The following is a 23032-nucleotide window of genomic DNA, read 5'->3' on the forward strand; positions in this document are numbered from 1 at the left end:
TGGCTTTAAATCCTACTATTATGAATTTCTCATTCTATGACCTTTGAGAAGTTATTTCACCTCTCTGACCTAGTTTCCTCATTTATAAAATGGGGAAAATAATAAACCAGCCTCATAGGGTTCTTGAGAGAATGAGTTACTCAATGTCAACTGTGAACACAGTGCCTGGCCCCAGAAAGCACTCACAAAATGCCCCTGCTCTGGCAGCGATGAGCTTCAGTAAGGGTGCAGCACAGGTCACCATGCAGCAGAAGTAGCCAGAGCTAAGGCTGGATGGGCAGAGGCGGAATCATCAAGGCCCGTGTGTGCTGCAAGAAGACTGAAGCTAGTCCTCCAGGGTTGGAATCCCAGTTCTGCCACTTTGTAGCTTCACCATCATGGGCTGTTACTTTACCCTTCTCTGCCTCTGTTTCCTCACCTAATGGTAAATATTTACTTATAAGGTAAATAAGATTTAACTCACAGAATTGTTCCAAGGATTAAGTTACTTGTATGTAACACACTTAAGAACTGAGCCTTGGAAAAAATGTTCAATACATGTTAGTTGTGATATAATAACAACTATTCTCCAGGCAAGTGGGTAGACCTGCTGCAGTTTAAACCTTGTCATTGTTTTTGATCCCAACTTTCTTAGTCTTCCAGAGACAATACTTACATATAATATAATAAGAAATTTTTTTAAATATAAGATACTATACAGTTTATAATAAACTCTAAAACTAAATATAATCAGTGTTACAAGGTATGAAACTAACAATATGGGATATGAGAGATTAGAATAAGGAGGGAATTGAATTGGCTCAAGCAATCATAATCATGAAGGACTTCCCAGAGGAGGTGACAGATTGATATTACAAACTTACAAGGCAAAATATATTTATTACAGGTTCAGTATCCCCTAATCCAAAAATCTGAAATGCTCAAAAAAATCTGAAACCTTCTGAGTGCCAACATAATGCTAAAGAAAATGCTCACTAGAGCATTTCAGATTTCATTTTTTTTGGATTTGGGATGCCCAAAAGGTGAGGATCATACAAATATTCCCCCCGCCAAAAACCCTCCAAAAAACTGTTAACTGTGAAGTACTTCTGGTCCCAAGAGTTTTGAATAAGCAATATTTAACCTGTATTTTTGGATTTTAAGAAATTTTGATATATAAGCTTTAAACATTTTAAAATGGGCAGATCATGGTGAACAAATGAAAATCAATGTGATTTCCTTTTAAGCTAGAAGTATCATGTGAAGAATTTGCTATATCTAAAAACTTGAACCTTAAAACAGTATCAGCTTCATGCTGTCTGGTTTGTTCCCTGATGTGCCTTATACATAGAAGGCATTCAATAAACACTTGTCACGTAATTAAATGTAAGAAAAGATGGCACACAGTTCGGCACTGTTCAATTCTCAGAGAACATGACCTTTACAGTCCTTTTATGGAGGTATGCCATCATCTATTAGCATCTTCTCGACTAACCTGACACTAACTCAGCTACTCTGCTGACTTTGGACTTCCCATACTGATTTCTCCCAGATATTAAAAAACTGTCTCCTTCTTGAGCACCTGGTGATAAAGACAGTAAATTACAACTGTAATTTCTGCTAAGTTTTCAATAGACAAGGAACTCTCTCTCTCTGTGTGTGTTTGTGTGTGTGTGTGTGTGTGTGAGAGAGAGAGAGAATGTATGCTGGTAAAGCGTATTACAGCCTGCGGGAGAAATGTCTGATATAATTTAAACTTGCAAGTTGAATATGAAATGCCTAGAATAACTTAACTAATGACAATAATATTATATACCTGTAAGAATTATTTGCAGGAGAGTTAAAAGTGCCTTACAGGTTTTATTTAATTAATCTTCACGTAGCCTTGAGATTTGAAGGCAAGCAGGTATTATTAGTAGCTCCATTTCATGGGATGGAAGGCAAAGAAAAAAGTGGCTTGATCACTACTTTACTGTCATTATCTGTTGGCTCCAACAAAACAGGCATTCTAAAAATCACAGACCCAAAGTCTAAGGTACTTCTCATATATTTGAAAGTTTGGCTTCAAACAGTCATTCAGCTACATAGATATTGATACTGTCGAAGCTTTTCATCAGCTATAATTAATCTGCCTAACTTATATTCTACTTTTCTCCAACCACCCTCCCCTTCTGTTCTAGCCAAGATGAATTTATGTTGCTCACTTAGGTCTGATACTGGATGTCATCCTTTCTGAGATTAATCCAAGCTGTTGTATACATGATACGGTGAATAACTGCCCCTTCCACAATCTGAATTATATCACTCCCTGCCTTGGTTTTTAAACTTTAATTTAGCTTTCCATTTTTATTAAAGTAACTAACAAATACAAGAGATTTCTAGTCCTGGAGATTACTTCTAGAAATTCTAGATCAAGTACTGACAATTTATTGTATTTTCATCTTTAGATAACTCTCTGGTATGAAACACAAGGGCTTAATTATCTGCCTTCTCATTAGTTCTTCCCTGAGTTTGATGTGAACATGATTACTTTTATTTGTTCTGCATTTTTATTTGTTTCTTTAAAGTTAAAAAAAAAAAAAAAGGAGACATTCATTTAAACTTCTGGGCATTCTATTGAATAGAGAGGCTCTCATCTCTGCTGCAGCTCCCTATCAGCCTATTTTTGTCTGGCACTTACATTTTACGATTTAACAACTACATTTGATTTCTGATTTAAATAATTTGTTGTAATCTCATATTCACTGGACACACTCCTTTCCATTTCCTTTATTATTATGGGGTTATTTACTAATGAGACTTCTATGCTTCTGTTTTAAAGGGTCTCGGTAGTGATATGCTTAGTCTGCTATTTTGAGCCAGGAGTCACTCCTTTATGTCTTTCTTTCTCAGTATATCGATTTTGCTTCCTCAATCAATAAATTCTCTAACAACCAACATTGTTTTAAATAATTTATCCCAAATAATGTATGTATTTCAACGTACTCTGGGTATAAAAAAACAAGGCCGATTATGTGAAAGTAAAAGAAACAAAACAAACTATCAAAATGCATCCATTTGCTTCATCACAGACCCAGTTACCACAATGAGACTATAGAACCACACTAGGCTTAGTAACAGTGGCACATAAAAAATGTTGAAATAATAATGCAAAAAATCTATTATGGTAGATTAAGAATTGATCAGGAGACAGAAAGAAAGAGAATACACAACATTTTCTTTGTTATTATTTGCCCGTTGATATGTCAAGAAATTATAATTTCTCTCTAAAACTCTAAGTGCATTTCAGGCAGATCTAGGAAGCCGTATAGGCATTTAATCTGGGACTTTATTATTTCAGTTACACTAAGCCCCTCTACCTTCTAGAGATGCTTTTTAAAAAAAGAAATCTATTCCCTATGTTAAAATTTTCATATTTAAAAAATAGTCTTTTGAGGACTTTTTCTATACGGTTAGGTCTCAGGTCAGTGAACAAAAGAAAACCTTCTCTGTTTAAGAATAATATTTGAGAATAAGGGTTCTGTCATGGCATTTTTAAAAGCGATTATGATTAGACCATTTTTTGGTGGCAGAATTTTTATAAAATGTCACTTTGGTCTTACCTCACAGTACCAACAGACTTCACAGTAATTTTTCTAAATGTCAGAAATACGAAATTTCTGTATTTCTCTTATCTCATTATCCTGCTAGTCTTCTTAGGGAAACATAAGTACATACTTATTACATTAATCTCATGTTCATCTGTCTATGTATATAAGCTCTTAAAGTTCTATGATCATGTCTACATATCTGGAATAAGACTTCACACAGAAATTCGGGTGCTAATGCAGTCTACTGAGAGCTGTGAAGTAAATTCTCAAACTACCTATATTTAGAGACAGCATTATTTTATACAACTTTCACTAAACAATATCTCAAGATTATTTTCAATAATGACCTAAATATCTCTGAGATGGGAAATACTGAATATGAAGAAAGAGTTGTGCTCTTTGAAGTGGTTCTTAAAGACCTAACTGCTACCACCTTCTTCCTTAGCATAGATTCTCTTCTCCCATTATGGTTCCCTTCTTTCAATCATTTAGCTTTCTTTGATTCTTTAGCTTGAGAATTCTCAAAACATTTCCACTTCAGAGATAAAAAGGTCCACCACTGTATTGAGTTGCATATGTCAAAACTCTGCCTTCTTAAGAAGGAGTAGGAGAACTTCTCATTGAAAAGACCCCAAAAGGCAAACTTTAAGCAAAAAGGGGAAAAAGAAACCATGCTTTTCTTTGACTAGCATCCATGAGTTCTACAGATGTTGATTTGTTTACATTTGTACTTGAAGTTTAAAAAGAACACTAAATAGATGTTGGGAATGAAACACTGATAATTCTAATAGTTAAGAAAGATGATGCTGGCTTTCACAATTCAATGCATGCTTGGAAATCATATTGAGTCAGAAGTGTTGAAAGGTCAAGTGTATATTATTACTCCAACATTCACCTTTGGAACATGCTTGGGATACTCTACACCTAAGTGAGAGTTTGATCTGTTAAGAGGTAGCAGCAATGTGTTAGAAAGTGAAACGATGCCTGACAATGCTATTATGTTAGAAACTACAAACATGATGAATAATGAGTATGCAAAGGCACAAAGTGACAGGTATGCTTTTCCAGCTGAAGATTAGCAGAAAGTAAATAACTACCAGTGTATTTTTGTACACATTTGTACATTTCTTGCTGCACTGAAGTGAACAGAATCAAAATAATTCCATTAAATTGAATATATAGTCAACAATTGTGGATCCCAAATGTAAACTATAAAAAATAAAAACCTTTTATAATGTAAATAGGTTATTATCTAATTATATTTCTACAAAACCCACTATTTAATAGCCTTCAAGTATAATAAGTATGACACAATCACAACTAAAAAAAAAAGTAAAAAATATGACCCAAAATAAAACTGAGTCATTGTTATTTGGCCCTAAACAACAATTCTGGTGGGGGATTGAAAAATTTCCATCTCAAAAACCTGAGTGTGGTAAAATAACATGACCTATAAAAATAAAAACCTTTTATAATGTAAATAGGTTATTATCTAATTATATTTCTACAAAACCCACTATTTAATAGCCTTCAAGTATAATAAGTATGACACAATCACAACCAAAAAAAAAAAGTAAAAAATATGACCCAAAATAAAATTGAGTCATTGTTATTTGGCCCTAAACAACAATTCTGGTGGGGGATTGAAAAATTTCCATCTCAAAAACCTGAGTGTGGTAAAATAACATGACCTGAGTGTGGTAAAATAACATTCTCTGTAGAGAATTCACTGATTGAGGAAGCAAAATCGATATACTGAGAAAGAAAGACATAAAGGAGTGACTCCTGGCTCAACTCCTTATCAGTTGGCCTCTGTTAAACGTCTCTAGGAAATCGGGGAATTCTACAAATGCAGACTGTGCATGGTTAACTGCCACTATCTGCCCGTCAAAATCATACCTAAAAATGTTTAGCCAAAGCAGTCCAATAACTAGATCATGAAACCAAGGTCATGAAAGCCTAGGTCCTTTTTCCATTTTAAAGATTACAACAGGCTAAGCACGGTGGCTCATATTTGTGATCCCAGAACGATGGGAGGCTAAGATGCTTGAGCCCTAAAGTTCGAGACCAGCCTGAGCAACATGGAAAAACCCTGTCTCTACACAAAATACAAAAATTAGCTGGGCTTGGGGGTACATGCCTGTAGTCCAAACCACCCAGAAGGCTGAGGTGAGAGAATCACCTGAGCCTGGGAGGTCGTGATCATGCCACTGCACTCCAGCCTGGGCAACAGAGTGAGACCCTGTCTCAAGTGGGGAAGAGAAAGAAGAATAAAACAATCCTGAAATGCCATGTTTCCTAATTTTCAAAACAGCTGTTTGGAATTATTCAGGTACCAGAGAGACTGACAGTTGCATATTTTTAGCTATCATCTTCCCACTAGCATGTGAACATCACCAAAGCAGAGAATGTTTCGAATAAATGAATTATAGCACCCAACTGACATAACCATGACACAGTCATGGCAAACACCAGTGATCTATATATCTATACATTACTACAACCTTACATGTAGGTTCAGAAAACCTCAACACCTGACTTGTGTTTATATCCTCATGGCCTTATTTACACCACTTATTTTACACTCAACACACAAAATACACAGAAAGATCTTAAAGAGAAAGATTATAAAGTTTGTTCATGAGCTATAAACAGTGAAAATGCAGAATGAACAACGTAAACAGAACAGAATGTAACTGTGTTCCCAACCCGCAACATGAGCAGAGTGGAGATGGAAAAGGACTGGCTTACCTCTGGTGTGCCAAGAGCATGTTCTCCAGCTAACAGCAGCATACTCAGGCCTCCCATTTGAGTAGGATCTAAATAAGTCAAAAACAAATCATCAACTTATAAGCATAAAGTATGTACAATCCACAGAGTCAAAAAGAATACCCATAAAGACTAGCAATGAGAAATCCAGCAGAACCACATATAACTTTTTATAAAAAAACTTTTAAAAACCCTTTATGCAACAATAACCTGGCATATATGTGCTTAGTGCTCATACTTTGTGAGCCTCTTGAATACCACTCTTGTCTCACCATTCCAACAGCACTTTCTTTAATACCACTGCTGTCTGTAACATTAATTTATCTCCTAACATAATGTTTCTTTCCTTACTGCTTGGGGAGTTAAGATTTTTTTAAAAAAGAGTGTTATTCTTAAATTATTAATTCTGTCATGTGAAATCAGGACTAATTTTAAAATAATAGGCTATCAGGTAACTAGAGAACAGAGAGAAGTTTTCCAATCACGCCTGTAAAATCTGGTAGGTTTCATTCAAATAACCTTTCTTTAAAGTTTTAAAAATAAATTTACATTTACATTGTTCATTTAATTTTTTAGAGACAGGGTCCCACTCTGTCACCCAGGCCTGGAGTGCAGTGGTGCGATCTTAGCTCACTGTAGCCTCAAACTCCTGACATTAAGAGATCCTCCTGCCTTGGCCTCCCAAAGTGCTGATGTGTTTTTGACATTTTAAATCTTAGGGGTAGTCAAACACATGCCCAAAATGCCTTCAAGGTATAAAATTAATGCTTTTTATGTTATCAAAGGTCTTTGTTTTCACTATTTCAAGAATCAATATAAACAGAGAAAATAAAAACAGCAAAGTGGTAGATCTATAACCCAGGCTGTATTTAAACAAAGAAAGCAGACTTGGGAATAATGGCTCATGCCTGTAATCCCAGCACTTTGGGAGGCCAAGGCAGAAGGATCTCTTAATGTCAGGAGTTTGACGCTACAGTGAGCTACGATCGCACCACTGCACTCCAGGCCTGGGTGACAGACTGGGACCCTGTCTCTAAAAAATTAAATGAACAAATAGAAAATAAATAAAAACAAAGAAGTTATCAAAGAAAAGGCACCTGTGTCCTATAAGTCTGTCCTGAATTAAAATTCAGAAGTGTAATGAAAGAACATACGTAAAAATGCCTAACTCGGCGTCTCTCCTAGTGCATATAAGGTCCTCAATCAATGTATATTTAATTTTAGTAACCTACAATTGAAAATGAGGATCAGTCATAATGTTGCACAAAGAAATTTAGTTGTTTCTTTTCTTTATTGGGTTAAAGATAGGTCCTTAAGTACATCTTTGTATACAACCTGTCTTAGGAACTCATAAAACAACTGTGACTACATGTTATAAATAGTTTTTTAAAAAATTGCAAAAAAAGTTCTGAGGTAGTAAAAAAAATGGATAGGGGTTGGGGGAAGAGGTTATTAGAGGAAAAACTATGTTACCAAAAGATCAGGGGGTCAAAAAATAACTCAACATTGGAAGGCAGCCACATAGGAAAACACAGACAGAGAATACGCAGACAAACAGTAGCTGATTTGATGAAACAAGGCTCTTTGGTGTTGTTTTAAGACTCCAACTTTAACTAAATGTTAAGTTTAAGAACTACTGTGGCTGCAGAAATAGATACTTAAATCTACTTAAAAATTAAGAGGGGGAAATGAATTTGCTAGAAAATAAAAGTTTAGTTTGGTTCTTTAGAAGAGAAATACTTTTGCAGCTGTCATCCTAGAGATCAGGAGGATTGGATGATAGCTTTCTAAAGATAAAAATGTGTTAGTTCAAATTACAAAGTAAAATAGGAACATGATTATGTGATAATTTATATGCCAATGGGACTTTGCAATAAGTTTGCTATATAGATACTAAAACATAGGCCAAGAAATTACAAACATCCTTTATATTAATTCATACTTACATAATGTTATTTAGAACTATCAAAAACATATTCACATACATCGGATGCTTTCTTTAGTGCAATTCAATGAAAGGGCTTGCACTAAACTACAATATACACAGCTTTGTCTTCTTGGAAATCATACATTTGGTAATATGGGGTTATTCAGAATTGAAAATGTCATGTGACAAGGACTACCGGGCAAACAAAACAAGAGATTCCATATTGAGGAAAACAACCTGGCATTTAGAAGCCCTCTATTGTCTCTTAGATGCCTAAGCACCAGGTTTTAATTAAAGACAAATTAGTTCACTTTCATCTTGTTGAAAAGGAACATACCTGGAAATATCAGATCAATGTTATCCGCTATATGCAAGCCCATCAAGAGTTCTGAACATGGCTTTGCAACATATAACCCAAGCCATTATATAATGAGATAAATGCAAGGAAAGTGTTATTCTTCTTTCCTGTACTTTCTTTTGAGAACACATATCTTAAATACTGATCTGTAAAGATCCTGTTTGAAGTCTGGGTTCGACTTTCAATTTGCAGGTAAAAGGCAGATTAATAAATAAAGTGTCAGAAATGGTGCTACAAAAAAGATATCTTTCATAGCTTTCTGTAGTTCACCCACAATTGTTATATGGTTTGTGAAGAGCAGATGTATGCAAAAAAAAAAAAAAGAAAAAAAAAGCCAACAACAACAACAAACTACATACCCTGATCTAGATTGAGAACCAGGAAAAAAAGCAATGGATGTCACATGATGACCAAAGAAATTCAGTTGGAAGCCAGTCATCTATATACTCTTTCTGGGTTCTGATAACACGATATTTTAGAAAGTACTCCAACTGATACAACCTGGGAAGTCCAGAAAGCTCACCAAGACTATCTAATAACAAGTGGTTTGAAGATAAAATTGTACAAAGTGACAGCTAAAGCAAGGACAGATATCTATGTCTGATTCTTCTGGGACATGTAGAAGCATCATTTTGGGAGCTTATTTAGAATGACACTACAGACACCCACATAGCAATCACCTGAATCCTTCCCCACCACCCCGCTAGAATGCTGCCATTATGTTAGACTTCATTTTTTAGAGGCAGGGTCTTGCTCTGTCACACAGGATGGAGTGCAGCTGTAAGGTCACGGCTCACTGCAGCCTCGAACTCCTGGACTCAAGTGATCCTCCCATCTCAGCCTCCCAAGTAGCCAGGACTATAGGCACATGCCACCACACATGACTGATTAAAATAATATTTTTTGTAGATTATATAGAATACTGCCACATACTTTACATACTATGAATCACACATTGAACTATAAAGTCTTGTTAAATTTATTGGTTATTAAAAAAATGTGTTATCACAATATCACTCAACCGTTTTCCACAACCTTTCCATACGCAAATAGCTCAATACTCTGATTTGGAAGAAAATTTGCTTCTAATACCAAAATAGGAACCCTATAGCTCAATTGCAGCGTCACTGCCTTTCCCCTGCTCAATCTGCTAATTTCATCTGGCAAACTCCTCTTTTGATTACTGTATTACAATAGCTAGGGAAGACAGAGCCACTTGCAGGTGAATATAAGAACTTTATTTCACGGTAATAAATGATTTAGCATACCTTACCACCCAAAGAGCACTAAAAGTCCCATAACAAATGGCACCGTCTGGAATTTTAAATTTGTCTGACCCATACATGAATGGACACGAGAAGAGACAGATAGGACGGGAATTCTAAGACACAGCTGTCAGGTCCATCTCAGATTTCTGATGTACTTGTTCGTATTCGTGCCCTCAGTGTTTCCAGTACCCAGATGATCTACATGACTGTGGTTTTTAAGTAGCATGATAACTAAGGTGCATACTGGGATGGCTTACTAGTGTGTATGTGTGTGTAAGCCGTTCTGTGAACATAAAATTTCCAAGGCTGTCTACTTTTCCATACTGTCAATGTCAGGAATGCACATATATTTATAATGACACTACCACTGAGGCTATATATCTTTTTAAATTACATGTATTCTATACATATCATGATCCAATGCTTGAAAATATGCTATATCTTTGCCACTGCTTAATATTGGTCATACATTTTGTCCCCCTGCCCCCTGTATTGTTTAAAATGCTGCCAAAATGTATCGCCCTGTCCTTAAGGAATAGGTGGAAATAGTGTCTCAACTCACCAGCCATTCCAAAGTTAAGCTGAGGCATTTCTTCAGTCTTTGCTTTCTTGGGGCTTGGCAAGTCTCTTGAAGAGTCAGATGGGAAGGCCCAAAGTTTCTTTCGTGGATTGACCGTGGGTGTTGGGGATTTCACAGGCTTGTTTGTGGTAGGACACCATTTGTAGCCAGGATTTGCTTTCATAAATGCATCTTTATACTACAAAGAAAAGGACAGACAGTAGATTTTAATTAACAAATAGACTGAAAAAGTTCTAAGGGCTGTCACCCCATTCCCCTATTTAGATACCAAGTGAGAAAAACAATTTTGGTGACTTCTGTGGCTCTCCTTGTAGAAGAATGACAATCTCAGCATAGGGTTCTAGAGGTAAGACATGGAATTATCTAATCCATTTACGGGATAAGCATTCAGAAGCTGTATACTTTGTATTCTTTAATCCTCAACTTTAAAAAGTAGTATCCAAAAAGCTTTCTGACCTTGGTGGGGAGAGGGAGTTGTTTATAATGGAATGAGCCTAGGGCTCTGGAGACAGAAGCAGGTTCAAACCCTCAAACTTCCACTTAGGGCTACAGTAACCAAGGAAGAGAAGGTAGCTTCTCTGGGCCTCAACCTTAGATTCCATAAACTGAGAGTAATACCACCAGTGCCAAGGGTTGTTGGAAGCAGTGGTGCATAGTGCATCAAACATTTCTTTAGCTAGCTGTGGACATTAAGCAAGTTATTAAACCTTTCTCAGCCTCAGTTCCTCCACTTACAAAGTGTAACCACACTTGCCACCATGCCAGGGGTCTGTAATGAGCATACATAACTGAATATATAAACAAGCTGTAAGAGCACTGATATGCGATGTTGCAATAATCCATCACAAACTTTGTCTTACTTGGAGGTTTCAACCTTCACTGACAACATCTTTCTCCTTCATTTTTCTGTGGCTTGCTCCTGTTACCATTTCTCTCAATTCTGCTACCTTTTATCTCTTGCATGACAATAACATGAAGCAAAATACATTTATTGCTATTCGTTACATATTGCCAAAAGTTATGTTAAGAATGTATTTTCCACATATTCTTCAATTTTTATTATTGCTAGATATTTTATTAAATTAATACAATTCATTCAATCCCATAAGCTTGCCTTTTAAAATGGTAACTTAATGTGTGACATTAACTCATTATAACCTCCAAACAGCTTTTAATTTTACCCAATAGTTTGAAAAAGGTCCTTTATCCTTGGTATGTAATTTCCTTATACCAAGGATATATTTTTTTTCTATCATTTCCCTTTAAATCATATAAACGAAAACTGTGATGCAGATAATTATGCAATGTTAACTGACAATGGTGTAGAATTATTTCATGTTATCTTAACTCAAAGTTTCTGAATAATCCATTTTTTTTTTTTACCTGTAAGATATATATGCCTATTGATACATGGATACATGTAGAAGGAAAGTAAGCATAAAAAACTGTAGAATACAGTCCCATTTTTCTTACAAAAATAATTAAAATTGGACACAAGGCCAAACTAGAATTTACCATCAAAAAGCAGAACGTGTTAGGAGTTATCAAATGTGATACAAGAGACACACTACCACAGTGCATTCATGTGCATGAGGGATTTACATATTAAGCTGAGGCAGACAAATAGCTCTGCCTGCTGTCTGGAAGTGGAAAGTGACAAATGGCAGGGTGAGGTGAAAATGGAAGTAGCAGACGCATGCATCATTATTGTGTCCCAGTAAAAGCACACAGGCCGGGTGTGTCAGATGAACAGTCACTTAAACAAAGGTCACCACTTTATAAAGTGTCAAAAGACTTTCAAACAAATTGATTAACATATTTGTCATGATAAATAAAATTATCTTTTTTTGGGGGGGAGTAGTTTAAAAATTTTAAGAAGGAAGTCAAAATTGTGAAAAATGCTAGACAGGTGTCACCAGAATGATGGCCAGCATCAACTAATTTTAAAGCACCAATCATACCAACAGAGTCCAGCTTAAACTAAATTACAATGGGGAGCTGGTGCTGAAAATCACATAGAACAGTTATAATCACCACATCTCAATTTCTCTTGCATGTATTCCACTCACCTATCCACATCTCAAATATACTGTGAGCACTGACTAGATGACAGACACTTGCTAGACACTGGGGAGAGAAAAGAGTATGAATTTGATGGAGTCCCTGTCTTCATATTGCTTACAGTCCACAGTTTACAAAAAAATATATAATTTCTTTTTACACATGGTTCATAAGGCTGGACCATCGCTTCCTCTGGCTCAGACAGGAAAAATGGTTTCAAAATGGATCTGCAAAAGGGCTAACTATCTATATGAGTTGGAATAACAGAGGGCAAGAGAAAGGCTGGGAATACGTGGGGTTTTATGGAAAACAATAACAATTTACTATAAGGGTCTACACTCTGTAACTGTATCACAATATTAATCTTGCAGATTCTTAAAGTCAATGTAGATGTTCAAAACCACGTTCATGAGTTCAATCAAGTATAAATTGAGTGGAAGAGTTAAGAATGTGAGAGATAGAGAACAGAGTAACACACAGTCTTTGTCCTTAAGGAGTTTAAAGTTTAGATACAGATGCCATCAATTCATGTAAAAACCCAAGTTAACACAAGCAGTATATGAGCATCAAGCAAGGGTGGAGGCAGGAAGAGCCTCAGGGTATGAGGATGTCTATCTGTTCTTGGAACCTGGCACTTCATCAATCACTTGCTCTGATTTAGCTAAAAGAGACAACAGTAGAAAGGCTTAATCATTTGTTGTGATGAGACTATTAGGAAAGGAATTACAGAGAAGGCTGGGTAAGGGAGAAATGGGGGAAGACTCTGTATACCCCTCTGAAGTGAATAGCTGAGTGAAATTATTAGCGTGCAGGTCAATCATGTGGGCAAAATCTCTCATTACAGGACTGAAAAGGCCTAAGAGACAGGCCCCAGATATCCAGGGCCAGACTGTTCATACTGATGGTGGAACGGGAAGCTCACTTATCCTCCGAAAACATCAAACAAGCTACCGATTCTAAGATTTCAATGGAAGACTCTGTCAGATAACAAAATTTTTGTTAAAAACACTGATTTTCAAAATTCTCCCATTAAATAAAAATTCATCTCATGGCTTCCAATTTCTGTCTGCAAATTTCTAACCAATTAGATAAGCTAAGGGAATCCTACTTTGCAGTAGACACATAGTTCCTGACTTTACCTGTGGTGCTTGGTAAATGCTGGATCCCTTCTCTCAGGCCCCATCTACTACCACGTTTCAGTAGCAAGAATAATAAATTAGAAATCCTGCTACTGATTTTACTGTTATTCAGTATTGGCATCAAATACCCTTTGTCACAGTATTTTGTCTACTTAATATTTGATAATGGCATTCTTATGTGACAAAAGACAATATTCTGTCAATCTTTTAAAAATGGAGTCTCGACATTACTTTTCCAGACCACTTACAAAAAAATGCAAATTTGATAAACAAAAGCACTTTAATTTTAATAAAAGACAGACTTACCAACTGTTCTCCATTTGCCTGTTTTTAGTTGGGAGGAGGTGCTATCTAAAAGTCCACTAGTATTTCTAGTTATTACTACGTTCTAGATCTTTTCAAGAGGGTGAAAGAGAAGTCGCAGCCCTAGTGAGATTCAGTCATGAGGGATCCCGAGAAATAAAGACAGATGACTCCAGTGCAAACATATGAAGTATCATCTACCAAAATTGTGAAAAAGAGATTAAACTAGAAATTATTGGATTTCTGAGAAAGAGCTATAACACGTTTTACTGTATAATCATATATGTGATAGAGGGCTAAGTGAATCTCTAGCATAATAAATTCTGAGACAGCTGTTTCTCTTCCCATCCACAAGCAGAAATCACATTATACAAGGGTAAAAGAAGAGAAGGAATTATCTGATAAGTGGTACTAATCTGTACTTTCTTAGTCTGAGGACCTTTCCTTCATAAAAATTCAAAAATTATCGTTCAGATAATACAACTCAATGCATTATCTGATCTGAATTACTCTTGCTAGCTGTTTTTAATAGAAAGAAAATTAATTACACTGTTTCACATGACAGAACACTGAATTAAATTTATGGTTTGATTGAACAACAATAGTTTAAATTCTACATTAAACCTGAAAAACTTTCATAACAAAGTCACTCCAACAGAAATTATACACTTGAAAAAGTGGCTTGAATATGTGACCAGGAAATTATTTGGTTGTTGTGTTGTGGAAATGTCATAAATGAAAATTTGAAAGCAAGGAAACTGGCTACTTCATTTGGCTATAAGGGTGAAAATTATTACGGCAACAGTAGTTTTTTTACAAGTATAATTTTACTCCCTAATCTGAGTAATTACGAGAAGAGTCAGTTTAATCAGTGTGCACTAATTTTAAAAATTGAAATTTCAGAATTTATTTAAAAATGTAATTTTGTTACTTTTTAAAAAGTAGACAGTGATCTGTCTACTAAGATCTGTCAATCTAAAAATTAACATCTGAAACCAAATACCAAAACGAGTTTTGAGAGACACAGTTTAAATTCTCAATTTATTCCTCATTAGTTATGAGGTTTTTTATAGTTAGTCTTTATAAATTTATTTGAATATTTAAATACAAGTGTTTACTAAACAATTGGCAAATGGACTAATACTTCAAAATCAAATAGTTCACTTAATTAAACATCTATGTTGCTAGAAGCTATTAGTAACACTGGATAGTATTGGCCAAATTGGGCAAATGATATTTTTAGTTTTGTTCATTTTTGTGTTTCAAAGACTAATTTTGCATTTCAGTAGCCCTTCAATGTATTAACAGTTAATAATAAATAATCATGTAGATAGAGAAGTATGAAACAAGTCACTTATCAGAAATAACCCTAAAACAAACATTTGTATAGAGTTTTAAACTTTATGTAATGCTTGTACATATATTTCCTTATTTGTATTTTACATCAGCTCTGTGAGGGCAGGCATCTTAATTGCCATTTTACAGATGTGGCAATTCAAAACAGTATGAGAAGGGAGGTTAAATGAGTTAGAATTTAATAATGTAACTTAATAAAATGAGTTTATAAACATTTAAATGTTTATAAAAGAACCTGTACATGATATAGCAATGTTCACAAAGTTATTATTATCATACCAAAAGCAAACATCTGAATATTTCTTTAAACACAGTAAGAAAGTTCTAATATCTAGAACACAGGAATGGAAAAGGTCTCAGAAGCAAGCAATGTTGTGAAACATAAAGCTGACATCTTTAGATTTACTATCTATATCCCACAAATGTGGTGGGGCCCCTAACTAAACCATACTCAAAAAGTATAAGCCATTTGATTAGAAGCAGTGAAAGGGGGCTGACGAAAGAGAGAAATGGCAAGTGCTAGCTGAGGGTGGACTCCCCAACTCCCGCAAAAAACCCAAATGAAACAAAAAACAAAACCACCATGGAAAAGCAGAGAGGATATTCAAAAGAATAAAATAGTTGAGAATTACTAATAGACAAAACATTATTCACAAAAGTCTCATCAAGTCACAGATCATAAAGTAATTCCTGTGGAAATAACATGTTAAAGGTTTCAAAAAAAGTTAAAAGATGTTCTGAATACTTTGAGAAAGTATGTAAATAAAATTTTAATGAAATTTCTAGGATAAATATATAAAATAAAAGTTTTTAAAAGAAGAGTAAAGTTTCATCTCTGTGGAAATCATTTAGGTATAGCAGCTGTTTCTCAGAATGCTGGATAAATGAGGTGCTACTTTAATAGTAGGCAAAGTGCAATAGCATGCTTGCTAGAATACAAATTATACTATTTGTTAAGCATGATGTATAACAGTTAAGAAAAGTTCTGCAGAGTATAATACAAGAGAAAATGAGAGAGTATTTTCTTTGGAAAAGAGTCCATATCTGATGAACCCAAAACAAGGGAATGAATGGTCTTTACAAAAATTATCCCAGCTGAAAACAAATACTAAAAAATAGATTCGTTTTGTCTTGAAGAAACATAAAAGAACTAATCAATAAAAAAACCATGGAATTTTGTGGCTGTCAAAACCTTTCCCAGAATATTGACAAAAAGAGATACCAACACTTTCAAAGGGCTAGTATAGTTCACTTTCAAGTTGCATTTTATTACATTTAATTCCATAGCTGTTTTATTGGCATACAGCTGAACCTCCAAACTTTTAAGTCTGGTCTCTCGTGGGTTTTTGCCTTATTTACCTTTATATCATAATTTTCTGTTACTCTTCTATGCATAACCTAGGCTCCAGGTGAAACAAACTATCTGGTTCCTGAAATTGATTTCAGTTTCCCACACCTACTCTTACCCTTTTCCTTCTCTCTGAATCCTTATACAAAAACCCAGGCCAAATTCTGCCTACTTTGTAAAGCCTTTCCTGATCCACTTCCACCTACTTCCCTCCCCAGCACAAGCAGATTCTTCCCGTAAGACTCATGACATTTTATTGTTACCATTCTTGCCATAATTACCCAAATATACTTATCTTTCAAGCATCTAAAGTAGACAGCGTGATATACATATTAGAAGAACAAACAGGAGTCAAATGGGAAAGAATATCCCAGCTCCACTGTATACTAAATGTATGGTTGGTCAAGACACTAACTCCTTCAGAGCCTTAGGTTCCTGCTCTGAAGAATGGGAATAATCTTAACTCACTTTACAGGTTGGTGCTTATTTTATATGCTAAGCACAAAAAGGACCAATCAATCAATAAATGCACATATTCTGCCTCATGCCTTTGATGCTAAAACAATGGGTATGATAAAGGTCATTCAAATTATTTAAGCTTTCCAAATCTTTCCCTCCTCTTTGTACTCTGTTCTAGCGGAAGTTCAAGATGTGTGATCCTCTCAATTTATCCTCAATTCATTATAATTAGTTTAAATAACAAATAGAAGGTTCCAGCAGTATTGTAGGCAAAAATGCAGAGATCTGTATTCCTGTAAGCGTACATACACGAAGATGTTAAAAGGAAAGGTATAATTGTTTCTGTGCCTCCTAACTGGCAGTCACACATTCAAAAATTAGAACCTGTGAACATCCACAACACTGCATCATCATGTACATTACTGAATTTAAGAAAGTAACCCAGGTTGTAACCTTAGAATAGTCTTTTTAAAATTACTAACGAATTATTGCTCTAATAAGGTTCATCAGAGAACACAAAACCCGCAATCAGCCATTTTTTTCCAGCAACTGAAATTAGTACTAGGAAATAATTTAAGAAACTAAAAACAAATCCCAGAACAGGTGCTTTGTCTTACCAGATGCAATAATATAAGATAATCAGGAGCAAGGAAAGGAGTCAGAGGAAATTTTCATGAACAGGTAAACAATCTTTTCAAAGTTGTATTATTACTCACTCTTGCTTTTAAAATATACTTCTTTTAAAAACAGCAAGAAAAAGAAAACATTTCTCACTCAACTGATAATGGCAGGACAGATACTGGCAAACACCACCTAAGCATTCACACCCCTATCCACACACTATGCTGAAAGAATCTGTCTTGCACCCTAATGGACAACATCTAAAATTTGAGGTTTAAAATTTAAAGGTTACACATCTAAAAAGAGTTTTAAAAATGATTGTGTGTTGGGGGAGTCTTGAAAAACAGACCACATTTATCAACGGCGTTGTATCACTAGCTACTATCACAAAACCTGGTTAAATTAAAGGCACTTATTAAGTATTTGTTCACTGAACTCACATTCCAATTAAGGCTGCAATATTAACATAAAAAGCACCACCACAATTACATGCCCTTTAATGTAACTGCAAAATCATTTAGAAAGTAAGTTGAAACAAGCAGGAATCACTTACAACTAGGGACCAATTGTGTAATAATTTTGAAAGTAGCTGAATCTTCTACACTTTGCAGTAGAAATGAAGCAACATTTCGTAACAGCAACTACAAACAAGGCAAATTATAACGTGGAACATCCAGTTACAGTCTCCACATTTAGTAGATTGCACTGGGCCACCTTAACAGATATCATTTTAGTGCCACAATGGCAAATATTGTGAACCTAATTAAGTAATTAGTAAGGGATTTCCTATATGAAAATAATACTTCCTCTTCTTAAAAGTGGCCACGTATTGGGTTTGTAAATTAGGCGTTTTTAAGAAAAAACAAACAATATACTGGGGACAGGCTGCATGTTATCCCAAAATGGCAATCTAAAACAAACTCAAGTGTTTAATCATAGGAAGCTTATGCATTTCCCTATGAGGTTTCAGATAATTATTTATTTTACTATATAAGAATGACTATGAAAAACGTAAGGCTATTTAATGGGAAAGTTTTACTGTTAATTACTGTTATGCTATGGAAATCTAATGAAATATTTAAAATCATGTAGGTTACTGTAATTGATTTTAAATTTTCCACAGGCCCTATATAGTTAAAATCCTGTCTTTAACAGTCAATTCTTGAAGTCTTATATGATTAATTATATAATTATAATTAATAATTATATTTATAATTATTAATACTATTATAATTAACAATCATAATCATTAATACTATTACAATTAATAATTATATTAATACTAATAAAATTAATAATTATACTAATATAATTATTGATTCTAATTCATAGTAGCAACTATGCTAATAATTTACTCAAGATTCAAATTTCTATGAACATTTCTTAAGAAATTTTTATGTTGTATCTTTAAAAATTTTTATGTTTAATGTTGATGTTTTTAGCTAATTAACTCAATAAAGGCACAGCACCTGGAAGAACTGTTTTTTCACATATTGAGATGTCTACTAAAATGTCTTGAAACTGTATTTTGTCCCCTGCTGGTTCATTTTCTGATAAAACTTAACCAAGTGTTTGGGTGACAGGGGTTTTCATGAACCAAGATCTTTTTGCAAGTTGCAATGCTGAGGAAATAATATTAGAATTATTCCTGTCAAGTTTAGCCACAATAATATTGCTTTGCTCATCCCTTACTCGGAGCTAAATCCATCACAACACATTTAAATGTATAATGGTCTCACATTAATTCCAAATACAGTAAAAGAACCACGATATAATTTTTGAAGAAATTTAGTAACTGCTATCATTCTGGAAGTGATTAATGTCCCACCTTTCTGAATAGCCTTCCAGCATGGAAATGCTTCCCACTAACTACTGCCTACACAGTATTTACAGGCATGCACACCTCGCAGTACATCCTGTTCCACTGGCATTCAATCATTTATTGGTTTTAAATATTCATACGGCACTACCTACAGAACAGAAACAAGTCAAAGCATATTTCTTGATAATTTTGTTTATTACAAAATCAAAAAATGTTAGCATTAGAAAGGATACAAATCTTTGTCCAACTTTCTCATTCCAATAACATTAGAAAAGGAAAAGAAAAAAAAGAAGCTGAGATGCAGAGGTTGACTTATGGATATGGTCACAAAGCTACTTAGCATCAGACCTAGATCAAGACTCTTTCCCACGATATAACTAGAGTAACAAGATTGTCAACTTTACCATAGGCATTCTCTGACAATAAAAGTAGAGTTTCTAGAAAAACTTAAAAAAGAAAAAAAGTCGCCATTCATAATAAATTACCATAATAAATAAACAAATCACCATTCACTGTAAACTATTCATAATAAACCTTCACAATAAATCAATCCCTTATATCAATCAGTGGGGTATAGACAATGAGAAAAAACTTCTTGTTAATATATTGTTCTTGGCACCTCCACCAGCATTTCTACATGGACTTGGAACACAGGAACAGGAACAGGAACAAGTCATACAAAGAAAGCACTTATGTTTTTACTTAACATTTGATTCATGATTCACCTTCTCATTGCTAGACCTTCAACAGGTGCTTCACATTTGTTGACTGGGAGTTTCAGGACTGGTTGCTTCTAGCTATCAGAATACCTTGTCATTGTAACCTACCTCCTTGGCCATGTCTGTGTATTTCTGCTTTTCCTTTGGATCAAGAACAGCCCACCAATCAGCTAGTATCTTGGTAGCACCTCGGTTATCAAGCCTGGGGTGTTCCTGACGTACAAGAGAGCGATGGCGTTTGCAAAATAAAAGAAATGCATTCATTGGTCTCCGGGCTCGCTGCTCTGGGGATTCATCATCTTCAGTTTCACCAACATCTTGCTCTAGGCCATCGGCCCCAAGAAGTTGAACCTATTACCACCAAAAACAAAGCCAGATCTTTAACATGTTTTGGATAATTTTGATTTAACAGTTAGTCTTGGTTTGCAAATTGCATTTTTTCTTAGCTCCATTTAAACAACTTACACATTGAAAAAAATATAATTTTAAAAAATCAACAACCACTGTTCATGGTTGGTAACTAACTTATGATGTAGCCTTCTGCTTAGTTTCTATAGCAACCTGTGCATGTCTCTATTACAGCATATATTACATTGTGTTATAATTGCTTACATTTTTTTCTCTCTTAACTAAATAGTGAGCTTTTTGAGGACAAAAGCTCTTATTCACCTTTACAACCATAGTGCCTAGCTCAATGTCTGACATAATATTAATACTTAACTAATTGTTGAATGAATAAACCCATTCTATGGTTAATGGGTATCAAGATTAACAATATCCACATAAAAAATATGAATAGTAGCTGTGTCTTTCTCTGCTTTGAAAAGTGCCTTTTTCTACAGCTAATAATATGACAATATTTATCATGAAAGTAAGAAATAAAAAGGTAATATAGACTACTCAATGTTTGTGCAAGCATCACAAGTAGAGTCTTGTAGTGTAAAAAAATCAAAATCGATATTTAACATGATTATTTGAAAGAAGAACTATACAATAAATCTTCAAACTTGTAAATTTCAAGCTTTCTTGTTTAGTGAAATGCTCTGGTGATAGGAATAAACTCCTCTAGGCTTAAACATTCAAAATCAATTTTGAATACTCTTTTTCCTACACTTCATTCAAACATTGTTCAAGGTCTTCAAGGACTTCTACAAAGCTCCGAATCTGTCCATTCCATCTGGGTAATTCTCATTCCCACTGCCCTAGTACCACTTTGGCCTATGCCTAGTCTTCCCGTTTTTCATCTTCTTTACAATACTTCTTGCATATGGCTGCCAGGTTAACTTTCTTAAAGCACATCTCTGATTACAGAATCTCAGAACATATGATTATAAAATATTTTCTAAGGTTAAAATGATTCTATAATGTTTCTTAGAAACAATGTAACTATAAACAGAAGTTCACAATGTTTACTAAGCCCATTTCCTTAATTTCTGGTTTCAAAATTAAAATCAAGCAGGACACGTTGCAGGTTAAGTATCCCTTATCTAAAATGGTTGGGACCAGAAGTGTTTCGAATTTTCGGATTAGGGATACGCAACTTGTAACCATTAGCCTGCATTATGCAGTACAGTGGTTAATTCTTGAACTTGAGTATGCACTGGAATCCCTGGAGGTTCTGTTAAAACACAGCTAAGTCCCATTCCCAGAATTTCCGAGATATGGAGTGGGTCCTGAGAATTTGTATCTCTAAGAAGTTCCTAGGTGATGCTGATATTACTGGTTTGAGGAACACTCTTCGAGAACCACAACTGTAAGGCAACCATGTTCTTTTATTACAATGTTTATTGGGCAATTGTTACAAGCAGATACTTTAGGACTAATCATCTGCTTAATCCAACTGGTATTTTTAAAAAGTCTTGGCCAGGCAGGTGGTTCACGCCTGTAATCCCAGCACTTTGGGAGGCCAAGGTGGGAGGATCATGAGGTCAAGAGATTGAGACAATCCTGGCCAACATGGTGAAGCCCTATCTCTCCTAAAAATTCAAAAATTAGCTGGGAGTGGTGGCACGTGCCTGTAGTCCCAGCTACTTGGGAGGCTGAGGCAGGAGAATTGCTTGAACCCAGGAGGTGGAGGTTGCAGTGAGCCAAGATTGTGCCACTACACTCCAGCTTGGTGACAGAGCGAGACTCCGTCTCAAAAAAAAAAAAAAAAAGTCTTTTGCCATTAAGTATTGCAAATACAATCAATTAACCATTAATTACCTTCAAACACAAAGAGTACAGAAAAAATCTTGAGGTAATAGCCATCTGATTTGGAGATATGTTAGGAATTATTATTGGGGCTGAAGGCTACATATTTATCTTCCTCATTATGTATATAATAGTAACAATAATTTGCATTTTTCAAAGGAGTTTTATTTAGCATTCTGAAACTAGGAAGCTAAGAAAAACTAAAAAGTGTACTATTAATATATAAGATGAAGAAGCAATTATATTTCCACCCTTCAGAAAAGAGTAACTTTTCATTCAGTTACTAAATTATAAAATTCAGCATGTAACAGATGGACAAAGGACCTCATGTTTTGGGAGGGAGAAAAACATACAAACATAAATTTAAAAGCAGTATGCTGACTGCGACAAGAAACCAGCAAGGTAACAAAGCACTGGTGGATGGGAAGAAGTGCAAGAAGGCCTCCCTGGAAAAGGTTGCCCGAGCTAAATTTTGAGAAACAAATCAGGCCAGGTGTGGTGGCTCTAGTCTCAGCACTTTGGGAGGCCAATGGGGGCTGC

The 23032-nt window shown here is 35.0% G+C and overlaps 1 protein-coding gene across 21 annotated transcripts in view; it reads right to left on the minus strand.

The window, feature by feature from the left end:
- Positions 1-23032, minus strand: part of BBX (BBX high mobility group box domain containing) — a 276188-nt gene that overhangs the window by 73556 nt on the left and 179600 nt on the right. For all 21 annotated transcript variants that reach the window (XM_033211372.1, XM_033211393.1, XM_033211391.1 and 18 more), the window contains 3 exons: positions 20408-20650; positions 10454-10649; positions 6321-6388 (listed from right to left, as the gene is read on the minus strand). In XM_033211372.1, the coding sequence (XP_033067263.1) occupies positions 6321-6388; positions 10454-10649; positions 20408-20650 (507 nt within the window). The remainder of the gene's footprint in view (positions 1-6320; positions 6389-10453; positions 10650-20407; positions 20651-23032) is intronic.

Source organism: Trachypithecus francoisi, unplaced genomic scaffold (genome assembly GCF_009764315.1).
Source record: "Trachypithecus francoisi isolate TF-2019V2 unplaced genomic scaffold, Tfra_2.0 Lachesis_group0, whole genome shotgun sequence".
NCBI classification, from domain to species: domain Eukaryota; kingdom Metazoa; phylum Chordata; class Mammalia; order Primates; family Cercopithecidae; genus Trachypithecus; species Trachypithecus francoisi.